This window comes from Dendropsophus ebraccatus, chromosome 8, assembly GCF_027789765.1.
Source record: "Dendropsophus ebraccatus isolate aDenEbr1 chromosome 8, aDenEbr1.pat, whole genome shotgun sequence".
Lineage (NCBI taxonomy): Eukaryota > Metazoa > Chordata > Amphibia > Anura > Hylidae > Dendropsophus > Dendropsophus ebraccatus.
The window spans coordinates 80,879,225-80,894,480 of NC_091461.1; the positions used below are offsets into that span (position 1 = coordinate 80,879,225).

Below are 15,256 nucleotides of genomic sequence, written 5' to 3' on the forward strand. Positions count from 1 at the left end.
TTGTACGGTAAATTTCATTATATAGTAGTTATTGCACTTCATTATTTTTATTATTAATTGCACATAACCATATTTCCTTATATTGCAGCTCTTCCGTAATTATTGCACTAGTAGTTATTGCACTTTTTTTCCTTTCTTCATTACACATAACCACTCTATTAATTTTTAGCATAAATCAGTACGGTGCATAGTCCATCTATAGGATCTTGCCAGGTAAAGTTCTCACAAAGTGCAAAGCATTTCACAAATGTTTCACAAAAATAGAATTAAAAAAAGGGACTTCCCTTTGTATATTCGTTGAAGTCCATTCAGATTGTTATATTTGTAGCCCTACGCGTTTCCTTTAGCGATAAATCCTCAGGGGCTTGTAGCGCTTGCTTCTTAATGGAGATACTTGCATGTGAACAGCTCTGATGTTGGCCGCACACTAACTCCTGTCTTCAAGCCTCCTTTTTATACCGTCCACGATCCCGCCTTCCTTTTGATGGACGCAGTCCTAAACCAATCAGGTGTCCCTACTCGTTCCCGCAATGTGGATACACCTGGGTAATGGGCTTTGTTACGTCCGGAGTCCCGATCATGTGACTATCACGTGTTCATTTATCATGTGGTTTCACTTTGGAACGCATAATGCGTTCCAAGTTCCGCTTACGACTTCCGTATCTTTTTTGATGTTTAAACTGGCTAGTAGAGAGGTAAGATGTTTTCTTAGATAGAGAGGAGGTGTTTTACATAATTAGAAGTAGAATATTTGACTTTTATCACACAGCAATGCGACAATCCATTATTACGGGACACTTTCACTGAGTCTCACTTGAAACACATATATGATATAAAGTCATTTAGGCCTCCTGGTTTTACTGTGTTCAGTCTAAAAGTCCATTGGGCTTCTTTTTGCAACAACAGTCTGTTGAAATTTCCTAGGCGTCTCGTACCCTAAAAAAGTGCTACGGGTGGCATATTGGAAGGCACTTACTAAGGATAGAAATGAGCTGCTGTCATCTACAAGGACGGAAGAAAGTAATCAGGAGGCAGCAATAAGAATTGTGGGAACATATGATGAAAAATCGGCTCAAGTCAGACAGATATTGACTAGATTTTGGCCATTACTGAAAACTGACAGAATAATTTCTCATCTCATTCCTGAGTACCCTCTGATAACATACAGGAGAGGGAGAAATATTAGGGACAGGCTTGTCCACAGCTACCTACCTGCAAAAGAAAATGAAGAAGAAAAGGGAAGTAAAAGGGAAGAAAAAGTAAAAGGAACCTTCAAATGCGGTCACTGCACTATGTGCAAATTCATTAATCAGAGCAAAATCTTTTCAAGTATCTCCACGGGTGAAACTTATATAATGTGGAACTTCGCTAATTGCTCGACTGAAGGAGTAGTCTATTTACTCACATGCCCATGTCCGAAGGGGTATGTGGGAAAGACATTCAGATCCCTGAGAAAAAGGCTGGGTGAGCACATTGGCGATATAAAGAATAAAAGAGATACGCCAGTTGCATTACACTTTATAGAAGAACATGATGGAAAAGTGGATGGTCTGAAGTGTCAGGTTTTGGAGGTGATTGAGCGAACGAGACGCCTAGGAAATTTCAACAGACTGTTGTTGCAAAAAGAAGCCCAATGGACTTTTAGACTGAACACAGTAAAACCAGGAGGCCTAAATGACTTTATATCATATATGTGTTTCAAGTGAGACTCAGTGAAAGTGTCCCGTAATAATGGATTGTCGCATTGCTGTGTGATAAAAGTCAAATATTCTACTTCTAATTATGTAAAACACCTCCTCTCTATCTAAGAAAACATCTTACCTCTCTACTAGCCAGTTTAAACATCAAAAAAGATACGGAAGTCGTAAGCGGAACTTGGAACGCATTATGCGTTCCAAAGTGAAACCACATGATAAATGAACACGTGATAGTCACATGATCGGGACTCCGGACGTAACAAAGCCCATTACCCAGGTGTATCCACATTGCGGGAACGAGTAGGGACACCTGATTGGTTTAGGACTGCGTCCATCAAAAGGAAGGCGGGATCGTGGACGGTATAAAAAGGAGGCTTGAAGACAGGAGTTAGTGTGCGGCCAACATCAGAGCTGTTCACATGCAAGTATCTCCATTAAGAAGCAAGCGCTACAAGCCCCTGAGGATTTATCGCTAAAGGAAACGCGTAGGGCTACAAATATAACAATCTGAATGGACTTCAACGAATATACAAAGGGAAGTCCCTTTTTTTAATTCTATTTTTGTGAAACATTTGTGAAATGCTTTGCACTTTGTGAGAACTTTACCTGGCAAGATCCTATAGATGGACTATGCACCGTACTGATTTATGCTAAAAATTAATAGAGTGGTTATGTGTAATGAAGAAAGGAAAAAAAGTGCAATAACTACTAGTGCAATAATTACGGAAGAGCTGCAATATAAGGAAATATGGTTATGTGCAATTAATAATAAAAATAATGAAGTGCAATAACTACTATATAATGAAATTTACCATACAAGTGCAATAATAACAGTTTATACACTATAATAATCTGGTGGCAGCGTGATGTTGGCCGTGAAGAGCCTCAAGCACACATGAACTTTTTGTTTTTTTGATTTGCCTCCTATTGAGGAATTTTTGAGTGTTTTGTTTTTTTCTGTTTGAATATACATTTTTTCTTGACACATTTTTTAATGATAAGAAATAAAAGGTATATTTTATAACTTCCAATTTTTCAGTGATTCATAGCAATAATATAAAGGAAGTGACCATATAAGATTAATCTTTGGATTAGTTCAGTATATTTATATATATATATACACACACCTCTGTGTATTAATATACACACACATACAGGAAAGTACAGGCTATTGCTCTCTGGTGTCAGCAGTGTCACACGCTACACAGAGGTGTGTGTATATATATATACATATATATATATACATATATATATATGTATATATATATATATATATATATATATATATATATACACACACACATACAGGAAAGTATATATATATATATATATATATATATATATATATATATATATATATATATATACACACACACATACACACCTCCTCTACCCATGTAACGTGTGACACTGCTGACACCAGAGAGCAATAGCCTGTACTCTCCTGTATTACATACCCTCTACATGTGGAATGTATGACATGAGCTGTCTGTATAAGTGTAACAACAATACTATGTGCATGCGGGGGATGGGCGGTGAGAAGTTTGGGAGATGAGTGTGAGCAGGCGAGCTGTCTGAGGTTCTGCAGCAGGTTGAGGTGTATTAGGAGGTTCTGCAGCAGTTGAGGTTTATTATGAAAGGCTAGGGACACACTTGTATATGTGTACTGCTGTGCAGACAACAACAAAATGGTGCTGCCCAGCAGTACACATAATAGCACCTTTCCCCTCTTTGTTTCCCCTGTGAAAAGAGGAGGGAGGTGATGATGTCACAGCAGTTGAGCAGAGACTGCCTCTTTTTTTCAGCAGCCGGCTTTCAGGCTGCTTTTACCAGCAGTTTCCTGGTGGAGCTCCCCCTGGTGGTCATCACTGGGAAATATGGAAAATTAGATTGTTAATTTTTCATATTTCCTTAGATGTAAAAAAAAAATGAAAACCACATATAAATTAACAAAAAAAAATAACAAATTCAGTTTTAACACTTTCAAAATTTTTTTTAACTTTGCGACACATTCCCTTTAAAAACAAACAGATCCACATCTCCCCCTCCACCTGTACACTATGTACGGTTACCTCAGGAAGAGACTGGAAACATCTCCCCATTCCCTTGTACGCTTTGTACAGTTACCTTGGGAAGAGCACAGAAACAGCATTGGCAGCTTCATCCATCATCCATCACCCTTTTTGCTTCAGGGTTTGTCTGCGTGAACGTTGCGTCAGCCGCTCTATGGCGGCTTTTCTTCTTTTTTTTTTTTTTCTTTCTACAAGTGTTTTTGGTAAGCCCAGGGACCAAACAAATCTCTAATTTGCCAATTAACCCATAATGGTGGGCTTCATATAGACCTCTGCACAGTTACCTCCAACCATCCTACATGTCTCAGTGATTGTCCTCACCTCCAGCTTATGGCAGGAGCGGTTTCTGCAGTGGAACGTCACGCTGCATGGCGGTCACCATATATCCTTGCGTCTTGTGTCATCCATCTTTGAAAAGTCTGGTATAATCTACAATGAAAACTTTTAAACTTTCATTAATATTTGGGCTTTCAATTACATTTTCATCCTTCAGATTTAAAATATCAAACACATTAAGTAATAAAAACATCCTTATTCAAAAATAAAAAAATTGTACGGTGTTTAAAAATAATTTAAAACATCAAAATATTCACCTCTATCCCCTCCCCCATTTGAATCTACATCAAGAGGCAACAGAGATGCTGGATTCAATGCACTTAGCAAAAAAATATATATATATATTGGGGGCATAAGGAGTGCAGACTGGAGCCATGGATATGAGTTTGGCTTTACTAGGGATTATCAATATATATTCATGAGCTAAGTTTGCTATAATCATCACAAAACTTTTAACCCTAATCCTTCAATACGCTGCTCTTATCAGTAAACAGAACGCTCTGTGCTTCACTTCTAACCTTGAGCAGTGAGCAGTAAAATCATAGATACAAGAGTTAAAACTTCTTGGAAGTTTTTTTTTTTTTTTTTTTTTTTCAAACATTCTTGAAGTTACAGAAGATATCAGCGCTGTGCTCTTATACACCAGACTGTAACCTTGGACAGTGGCACACATACTTATAACTTAGTAGGAAAAAAAAAACAATTTGCGTAGAACTTATTAGGATAGATGTGTACATATATATATACATATATAAAGACTTGTTAAATAAAGTTACATAGAAATATATATATATTTTACTGTAGTAAACTACTTCTTAGAAATATCATACGTTGGGGACACACTTAAAGAAAATCTGTTTACAATATATATTGGGATACATATATATACCTACAAAATACTTTTTTTTAAATAAAAATGTGTAAGTTACAGTAATAAGTTACTACAGGCTCCTTATACCATTGGGTTCTTAATAAGTGCACAAAATTCTGCGTTTGATCTTTACCAATTATCACTTTTCTCTTGACATTCCAAATAAACGTACTTTTTCCCTCTGACTCCTACTGACACTTCTGTATAACAATCTTATACAATAATAGGTCTACTAGACCTGATTCCTTCAAACAGTCTCTATACTTTTCCTTTCAACAAACCTTTGTCTAACTTTCTTCACCATCAGGTAATAACATTCATTGATAAATGTGCAAAACAGTTGTCAGACTCTATCGGAGAGTCCTGTGCCCGCCCCCTCAGTGACACTAAGCAGTATGGGCGGAGGACAGAAATGCCAGGAGCTAAAATGGCCACCGGACTAGATAACCGGATATAGGGGTGTTGGCTTAGGGCATGGTTTTGAGACGTCACAATTATAATACAGACGTGGATGATATGAGGGAGTGGTCGGCTTTCAGTCGCCATCTTTGATTACAAAAAAACTGGCGTACATGAATAAGCAAATGTTCCACGGTCGGGACAACAGAAAATGATCAACATTTTGTAACAAGTCACATACTACTTCTAAAGGGGAACACCAGCTTAGTAAGACTGGCTGAAATATAGTATATAATGTAGGAGCGTACATTACATTACACTAACAGCTCTGATTCTTTTTTTTTCTCTAACTCTGCTTGCATGTGATCTGCAGCCCTCAGAGCTGTTTAATGACCTTGTACAAAACATAACAAATAACACACAAAAAAAACTTTGTATGCTGCTTCACTACGCAGCATTAATTAACCTCTTTTCAGCTCTCTCAGTACTGTATCTAGCAATGAGCTGGACTGTTCTCCTTGTCTGAGTATGTGGCATTGTACTTAGACACTTACATGGCACTATACACTATTTGAGGTTAGGCTCCCCACTTCAAAAAGGCATTGGTCCTACTATCAGGTCAGGGGCACTTTAAATCAAAGTAACTACTTCAACAGCTGACCAAGGGGAAGATTCCTGCAGAACAAAGGGTCTATACGCCACCATTGGACGTAGGTTGGCTTTTCGCAGGATCTGGGGTTTGTATACAGATATAAACTGGGTACAATGGTGTAACATAATGATGTGGCTTGGGTCTGCCACACACACTACAATATTCTGTCTTATCTAGATATTGTTGGTCACCGGCACATGTCCACCCAGCTAGACCTGTGCTTCCCACCCATTATCCTGAATGTTTTCCTTCTGTCTGACCCTCTGACTCTCATCTATCTACTCCACACCCTCCCCTCTTAGAACTCTAATCCTTGATTCCCCCTTAGGGATAGTACTTACATTGACCCTAAGGTTCCTGGAAATTCCAAGGACCCATTTGCCCTGCATGTTACATGTAGGTCTGGTTACCTACCCACAAGGCAAAAATAAGTGTGCACAGGAGTGTGAGGAGTTTCCCAGGTGTTGGTCAGAGAGCCAGAGGTTGGTGGGGCTAAGGCATGTATCTGCCTTCATATCAAACCTCCTCAAGATCTGTTCTAGATCTTGCACTGCATCTTCCCATGCCCATCGCTAACTATATCTTAGCTATTCAATTTCCCATAGCCCTCCCATAAAGATGATGGGTTCCTCTTTAGTGAACATCTGTCCCATTCTCACCCTGATCCTAGATAGCTTATCGGGGACTCTCCAGACCTGTCTAGGTCTTGTCTAGTAGGCTCCTGCTTGCGGCGGGATGCCTTCCCTCTTTGCTCTCTCCTTCTAGGAGGTGAGAATCGTCCACGGATCTACTGATCCATGCCGTGTATGTCGGTAACCCTTCCACAAGGCAAACCCAAGGAGTGGAACTAATACAAGTACTGTTTCCACCATCCTCTGGACAGATAATTCTCAGTTCAGGAACCCATTCATACAAAGAGTCTATGCGCCTACTGTCTGTGACCTTGCAGCTGTTCTCGATGCCATGCTGTATTACAAGGGTTAAGCATTAATCACAGCCTCCCCGTAAGGACGAAGAAGTGAATAAGTTCGGCAATCCCTTTTCTTAATTCAGCATAAATACAGCAACAGCTTATCTCAATCACACCACAGTTTGCGACGGCAATGCAGCACTTTAACCTTGTCCTATCCTGGGTTACAGAGTTCTTTGTCTAACAAATAGACTCAGCTTTACAAACATATATAAAGAACGCAGGTGTGACGGGAATCTGATTAGATCCGTTCCCCTGAGGCACAGATAGTACATAAGAAAGGAAAGTCTTTCTTACCTGGCCAGTTATATCTGTGCGTCCGATGACGGATAAATCACCGCATCCCGTCTGTCTGCGTTCTGGTTGCAAGAGGCTGAGTCCCGGTTAGGACGCCAAAATGATAAGTCTAAATTTATATGTTGACATCTCTCTATGGAGAGAAGCCGAAAACCCAGGTAAAGGATGGTTTTTAAATTATATCTAGAGTTGGAATCCTGCAGTATTACCAGCTCGTTACTTATACGTCATGGACACAGATAAGACAATGTATCATGATTATAAGCCTGGAGAAATGGCCCCAAGTTTTATTATGGTAATCACATTTTATAGACAGATAAAATATAGGGTGTTAACAAATGCTAATAAGGCATAGATGAGGCGGTGCTAGTGATTTAGATATTCAGTCATGCGCAATGGCATCTATATTAGTATTCATTATTATTATTCAAAAAGGTCAAAAAGGGTAGAACAATACATTCTGTGCAAAGATACTTTTTCATGAATCCAAGAGCGCAATGTATTTGTTTTCCATAAATTGTTTATAGATGAGTCTCTGGGTCCTTGGGTATTATGCCTACAAATGATAACTTTCCAGGAGCTGTTCTAAGTGACGTGCGTCCAGCATTCCTCTTCTTCATCCAGAACATCTCTCTGTCACCCTCTGATCACGCTCTGATCATCTCCTCATTCAGAGGGCAGTCTATATAGGTGTAGTCATATAGGTACGGTGCAAGTAGGTAAAATCCCAATACCTGGCCTTATCACAGGGGGCTATATACTACAGGGGGAGAGCGCACAGGGGGGCTATATACTACTGGGGGGAGCTCACAGGGGGCTATATTCTACAGGGGGAGAGCGCACGGGAAGGCTATATACTACTGGGGGGAGCTCACAGGGGGCTATATACTACAGGGGGAGAGCGCACAGGGGGGCTATATACTACTGGGGGAGCAACAGGGGGCTATATACTACTGAGGGAGAGCGCACAGGGGGGGCTATACACTACTGGGGGAGCAACAGGGGGGCTATATACTACCAGGGCAGTCACCCCCTTTGTACCTAATATCAAAGGCCTGGTGAGAGAGAAAAAAATGCCAGTTTTCCCGCTAATAAGCAGCAATTCTGTATATAAATAGTTGAACGTTTGTGACAAAGTAACAAAACACGTTTCCTACTGATGTTCAGCTCGGACCTTCACCTGACAATAGACCCCGGTAAGTGGACCTTCACTAAAAGTTGTTGAGTACCCCTGCTATAGGGGATTTATTCTAGCATGTTGAGTACTAAGAGGGTATATATTCTAGACATTTCAATACCACACATGCTAGAATGTATACTCTCAGAGGAGAGTATACATTCTAAATATTTCAATACTGAACATGCTATAATGTATACCCTATAGTGAGAGACTCGGAGGAGAGGATAAACTCAGAGGAGAGGATACATTCTAGCCATTTCAGTACTGAACATGCTAGAATGTATCCCCTACACTGAGAGCCTCAAAGGAGAGGATACATTCTAGCGTTTTCACTACTGAAGATGCTAGAATGTATCCCCTACAGTGAGAAACTCAAAGGAGAGGATACATTGTAGGCTCTACCGGAGTGAATGGTGCAGCAGCTCACTGCTTCCTACTTCCTGCTTGTAAGGTCAATTTCACTCCACCCCTTCTAGTCGAGTCCCCGCCCCTCCTGCTGACATCAGACTCAAAGGAGAGGATACAATGTAGCATCTACCATTCTAGTTTGTACCCTCAACTAACTGCTGCTGCAGCCTCCATCTCGTTCCCGCCTCAACACGCTGCTTTCTGCCTCCGCTTGTTCTCGCTGTGCACAGCCTGCACGTTAGTAACCGTGAATCCCCGCCCCTTCCTCAAAGAGGCTCCGCCCCCTTGTGGCCTCATACCTTCCAGGAGCCGCTCCACTCTTGCCTCTACCATACTGTCAAACACAAGAGGACAACGCATGCGACTGGAGTCGCCATGTTGAAGAAGTCAGAATTAAAGGAAGCGATGGCACGTTAATGTGACTGAAAAGACTCTGGAATTGTGAGTTTTCACCTCTAACTTTCTGCGTTCCACGACTCAGGAACCCGCTCGAGGTTCGCGGTGTATTGTTGTCATGACCACTCTGTCCGACCTTTTCAGTGTAGGTTGCACATACAGCTCCAAATCTATAGAAGAGGCCTGCTGTGGTGGAAGAAGCTTTAGGGTAGCATCGAGAGGTGATTCAAGGGATGAGACATTGCCTGTCAGCTTCTTGCCTGTTGTCTTTTTACTCTTTTACCTCATGAGCTTCTGTCACCTATTTGATAGTCTCTTGCAGCTTTCCTGCCGCTACGCTGCCTGTATGTTGCTGCTATATGTCTGTAAGAAGGGATGTAGACGTGTACCACATGCCACCTCCATTCACTGTAATGCCTCCTACAGAACCTATTAGTGACTTCAATGGCAATGATTGGCCAATTGTGCTATATACTTAGATTTCAACCTTTGCAACACACACTTTGCATCACAATTTCATGGATGTTCTTTACATTAGCTTTCTAACTCTTAGAGGAATGTACTTTGTTTACTGACTGTTGTATTCTTATGGTCAAAAAGCTTCTATGATAGTATGATTTATATACACTCATGTACGTGTTTTATTTATTATAGCTTTTGGATAAAATTCAGTTTGTTTTCTTGATCATCATGCTGAAACATCCAGAAAACATAACATCCCCATTCTATCCAGATCACACGTGGTTTTAGGCTATGTTTACACGCTGTACAAACAACGGCCATTCCACGTGAACATGATTGTTAATTCCGGCCGTAGATATTGTTAAACAAAGGACGTTCATGCTTAACGGCCGTTGTTTATAGAGTGTGTGAACATAGCCTGAGGGTGCCTTTACACAGAGAGATTTATCTGACGGATTTTTGAAGCTAAAGCCAGGAACAGACTGTAAACTGGGAGCAGGTCATAAAGGAAAGGCTGAGATTCAGCCTCTTCTCAAATCCATTCCTGGCCTTGGCTTCAAAAATATTAGATAAATCTCTCTGTGTAAAGGCACCCTTAGGGTCCATTTACACAGAAAGATTATCTGCCAAAGATTTGAAGCCAAAGCCAGGAATGGATTTAAAAAGAGGAGAAATCTCAGGCTTTCCTTTATAACCAGATCTCTGTTTATAGTCTGTTCCTGGCTTTGGCTTCAAATCTGTGGCAGATAAATCTCTCTGTGTAAAGTCACCCTTAGTCTGCATGAATATTAGCATCAACTGCGAAATGTGTTCCTGAATTGCTCCTGGACTTGCTTTGTATTTTTTTTACTATAATTAATTTAAATAATTTTTTTTTTAAGTTTTACATCATGGCATATTTTCTCTCAATTTCATTTGTTTTAGACATCCACAATGAGTGAATTTCGAATTCATCATGATGTAAATGAGCTCATCAGCTTGCTCCGTGTTCATGGAACTGAGGGAGCTGAGCTTTACATAGATCTCTTACAGAAGAATCGCACGCCGTATGTCACCACTAGTGTGTCTGCTCACAGTGCCAAGGTAAATACCTTAAATGGAGACTTCTGTCAGATAAGGGTATTTTTTTTTAATCATTAGAATTGGTCCCCGGTTGCTATGTGTAGCCAGGGACTGCGGTTATTAGCCGCCGCAGCCGATCGCCGCGGCCGGCTAATTAACTATTCAAATGCAGCTGTCAAAGCTGACAGCTGCATTTGAATAGTGGTGGTGGCCCCGTCACTGGTGTCTAGTGGGGGATCTCCCTCCCGCGATGTGATTGCGGAGGGGAGATCCGTTGTAATGAGCCGGCCAGGGCTCAGCGTCGGAATGACTGATCCCGGCTTTTTGTTTACATTAAATCCAGAAAAAATTTAATAAAAAGTGATCAAAAAGTCACATTTAGTTTTTTTAAAAGGTTTACATTTTTTAAAAGCCATCAAATAATATAAAAGTTATACAAGTTACATATGGTTGTAATCGTACTGACTTGAGGAACATAGATAAAATGTCAGTTTTACCATAGGGCGAAAACGAAGAAAAAAACGAAAGCGACTCTGTACCCACAATCTGTCCCCCTCCAAACCACGTGTACCTTTTGATAGCTGCTTTTAATCCAAGCTCTGTCCTGGGGTCGGTTCATCTGGTGATGCAGTTATTGTCCTAAAAAACAACTTTTAAACTTGCAGCCCTGTGTCAAACTGCCGTGGCCTAAAGTATCTGTGCCCTAACTTTGCACCACCCCTCTGCCCCTTCTCCCGACCCTCTTCGTCATTAGGAATGCCACTGGCAGGATTATTCCTATTCCTCTGCAGTGAACACTGCACAGGTGCCTTAACGATCCAGCCCATGTGCCGTGTTCTCACAGCTGATGAATAGGAGAATACCTGCCTGGGGCATTCCTAATGATAGAGTGGGGAGGAGGGACAGAGAGGTTGTGCCAGCCTAATGCACAGATACTCTAGACCACGGCAGTTTGACACAGGGCTGAAAGTTTAAAAGTTGTTTTTTAGAACAATAACTGCATCACCTGCCGAACGGACCCCAGGACAGATTTTGGATTAAAAGTAGCTATCTGCAGGTACAAGCGGTTTGGGGAGGGCAGATTGTGGGTACAGAGTCACTTTAAAGTGTCACTGTCGTTATAACATTCAAAATATAACAGTAGATTTGATGTTAAGCAAGTTTGCAATTTACATTCATTATTTTTTTTTAGTTATGGAGAAAATGGCACTTCCTGTTTTCTGACTTTTTTTTTCCTCAAAAAAAAAACAGGAAACCGTCAGAAAACAGGAAGTCCTGTGTATCCCAGGCCATCTGAGTGCTCACAGAGAGAAGGCAGTCATGTGATTGATAGACATATTAAGCCATGACTCTGTACTGGCTGGAATTCCTGTGTTTAGTTTGTTTTTGTTTTTTTCAACGTGCACAAGTCAGAAAATCTGCCTTCAGGAGACTGGACCTGGATTTCTGGTAAGTTTTACCGCTTTGTTTTACAACATAACAACAAAAAAATAACGAATGTATATTGCAAACTTGCTTTATTTCGCATCTTCTGTTGATTTAGATTTTAAAAGTTATAACGATAGTGACACTTTAAATTTCTGCGAAATACCTAAAGAGCTAATAAACTTATCAAATGCTACTTTGACTACTTTGAGGGGTGCAGTTTTTACAGTGGAGAGATTTATAGGGGTAACTAACATTCAGGCCCTTCAAATCCACTTCAGAACTGAACTGGTCCCTAATAAAATCAAAATTTGAAAATATCCTGAAAATTAAAAAAATCACTGCAAATTTTCTAAGCTCACTAAAATCCTAAAAAGTAAAAGGACGTTCACCAAATGACGTCACCATAAAGTCGACATGTTGTAGACTGTTGTTTTTTTTTTTTTTTTTTTAACAGAAAACTGAGTGTATCAACCAAAGTTTACAACAAACATAAAGAGAAATATGCCATGAAAAAACAATCTCAGAATACCCGCGATAATTAAAAGCATTGCAGAGTTATCAATACATAAACAGAGACAGGTCGGATTTGAAAAATAGGCCCTGGGCTTTAAGGCTTTAAGGCCCTGGGCTTTAAAGATTTAAAACTCATATCTATGTTGCACCTAAAATAAAGTTTACAAATAACTGCCTGGGAATGTATATACAGCTTAGGCTACGTTCACGTCAGCGTTTTTTTCCAACAGATCCGTCCATATTAATTAAGCGGATGAGCATAAACTGATGAGCAGACTGATGCAAAGTGATTGCAAAATGTTCATCTTTTTTTAATGGTCCGTTTGTATTTTGGCTTAAAAAAACAGACTTTTGTTCATCAGTTTGCATCCTTTTGCATCAGTCAGCCTCCGTTTTTCTATCAGTTTATTTTTCTTCTTTGGTTTCTTGCTGCTTCTGCGCATGCTCAGTGCAAAAACGGATGTGAACGGAAATACCTTCCGTTTCAGATCCGTCCTCATTGACTACAATGTAAAAAAAACGGAAGTGCACTTTCCGTTTGTGATCTGTTTTTTAAAACGGAAATATAAATACTGGAAACACAATTTTTTCCTCCGTTCAAAAAAACGGATCTTGAACGGATTGCATGCAAACGGAGCACAATTAGGGCAAACGGAGCACACTAAAATATCATGGGACTCTATGGGGATTTTAACAGATCCGCCAGTTTCCGTTTTGCTTACTCCAAAACGGAAAAGGTAGACTGAATGGTGGCGGATGGTGAAACACTGATGTGAACGTAGCCTTAGAAGCATACAGATGACAAAGTGTGAATTTCTGAACACACATCAACAATACCGGTCCAAATGTACTGCAAAATATCCTAATCTAATATTGTGTTGTAGGGTACAAACCCACTTGACGTATTTGCTGCGTGAATCAGTCTTAAAAATAAGCATGCAAAACGCAGGTTGGCTTTATACGATTGTTCTGCGTTAAAATACGCAATTGCGTATTTTTGAAGCGTGAAGCTTGTTGTTAGCAAAGCATCAGTTGTTAACAACCTGTGCGAAAAACGCATGTAGCTTCACGCTTCAAAAATACGCAATTGCGTATTTTAACGCAGAACAATTATATAAAGCCAACCTGCGTTTTACCTGCTTATTTTTAAGACTGATTCACGCAGCAAATACGTCAAGTGGGTTTGTACCCTTAGGGTGCGTTCACACCTACCGCATCCGCAGCTTATTTTTCTGCAGGTCTGGTAGTGCAGATTTCAACCTGCGAGAAATCCGCATATGTGTGCGTTTTGCGTTTTTTCTGCAGCAAGTTTATCGCAACTGAAATGTCAGTTTAAAATGTCTCTTATTCTAAACGGACATTTCAGTTGCGATAAACTTGCTGCAGAAAAACCGCAAAACGCACACATATGCGGATTTCCCGCAGGTTGAAATCTGCACTACCAGACCTGCGGATTTCCGCGGAAAAATAAGCTGCGGATGCGGTAGGTGTGAACGCACCCTTAGGCTGGGTTCACACAAAGTATATTTCAGGCAGTATTTGGTCCTAATGTCAGGTCCTCATAGCAACCAAAACCAGGAGTGGATTGAAAACACAGAAAGGCTCTGTTCACATAATGTGGTAGTTGAGTGGATGACAGCCATTTAATAACAAATATTTTCTGTTATCTTAAAACAGCGGCTGTTGTATTGAAAAAATGGCAGTACCGTGATATGGCGGCCATCCACTCAATTTCAACATTGTGTGAACAGAGTCTTTCTGTGTTTTTAATCCACTCCTGGTTTTGGTTGCTATGAGGACCTGACATGAGGATCAAATACTGCCTGAAATATACTGTGTGTGAACCAAGCCTTAAGGCGTATTTCTTAACATGGGCAAATCAAAGCCGATTCTATGCTTTCTGCTGCCTAGGGTGAAACCCGAAATGGCACCCTCCCCATGGGGCCCATACTGCCCCATCAGGCGGAGTTAATGCGTTGTAACTACTCCTGGTGTTCTTATTCATGGTCATACTACCATTACACCTTGTGCTCCATTGATAGGGGTAGTGAAGACTTTTAGTGTAGTGATGACTGAAGGATATATTGATACCTGTAGAGTGTTTGCAGTCCTGACTTCCTTGTGTCCAGCTATCATTTGTAGGTCATGGGATCAGTGAAGTCAGTCTTGTGTAGCAGACAGTATAATTTATGACAACCCAATAAAATCTGCCACCCCTACAAATCTGTTGTCTGAGCAATAAACTCTTTTCCGCCTCATGGCAGAACGGCCCTGGGGCCAGTGAAGACCAATGACAAACCCTGACCCTGTACATCTCTCTGCTTTGCTAACAACAAGCTTCACTCTTCAAAAATACGCAATTGCGTATTTTAACTCAGAACAATTGTATAAAGCCAACCTGCGTTTTGCCTGCTTATTTTTAAGACTGATTCACGCAGCAAATACGTCAAGTGGGTTTGTACCCAAAGAGTGTAAAAAATATAATCTAGCACCACTACCCTTACAACCCTTAT

At 40.5% G+C, this 15,256-nt stretch overlaps 1 protein-coding gene across 7 annotated transcripts in view; it reads left to right on the forward strand.

Moving 5' to 3' along the window:
• TUBGCP2 (tubulin gamma complex component 2) overlaps positions 1–15,256 on the forward strand; it is a 273,496-nt gene that overhangs the window by 80,930 nt on the left and 177,310 nt on the right. The window contains exons 1-2 of one of the 7 annotated variants that reach the window (XM_069980751.1): positions 9,074–9,323; positions 10,665–10,823. In XM_069980751.1, the coding sequence (XP_069836852.1) occupies positions 10,674–10,823 (150 nt within the window). In that variant the 5' untranslated portion in view covers positions 9,074–9,323; positions 10,665–10,673. Of the gene's footprint in view, positions 1–9,073; positions 9,324–9,367; positions 9,500–9,603; positions 9,623–10,664; positions 10,824–15,256 lie in introns of those variants that run through there. The other 6 variants (XM_069980755.1, XM_069980748.1, XM_069980749.1 and 3 more) reach the window with 6 other exon arrangements.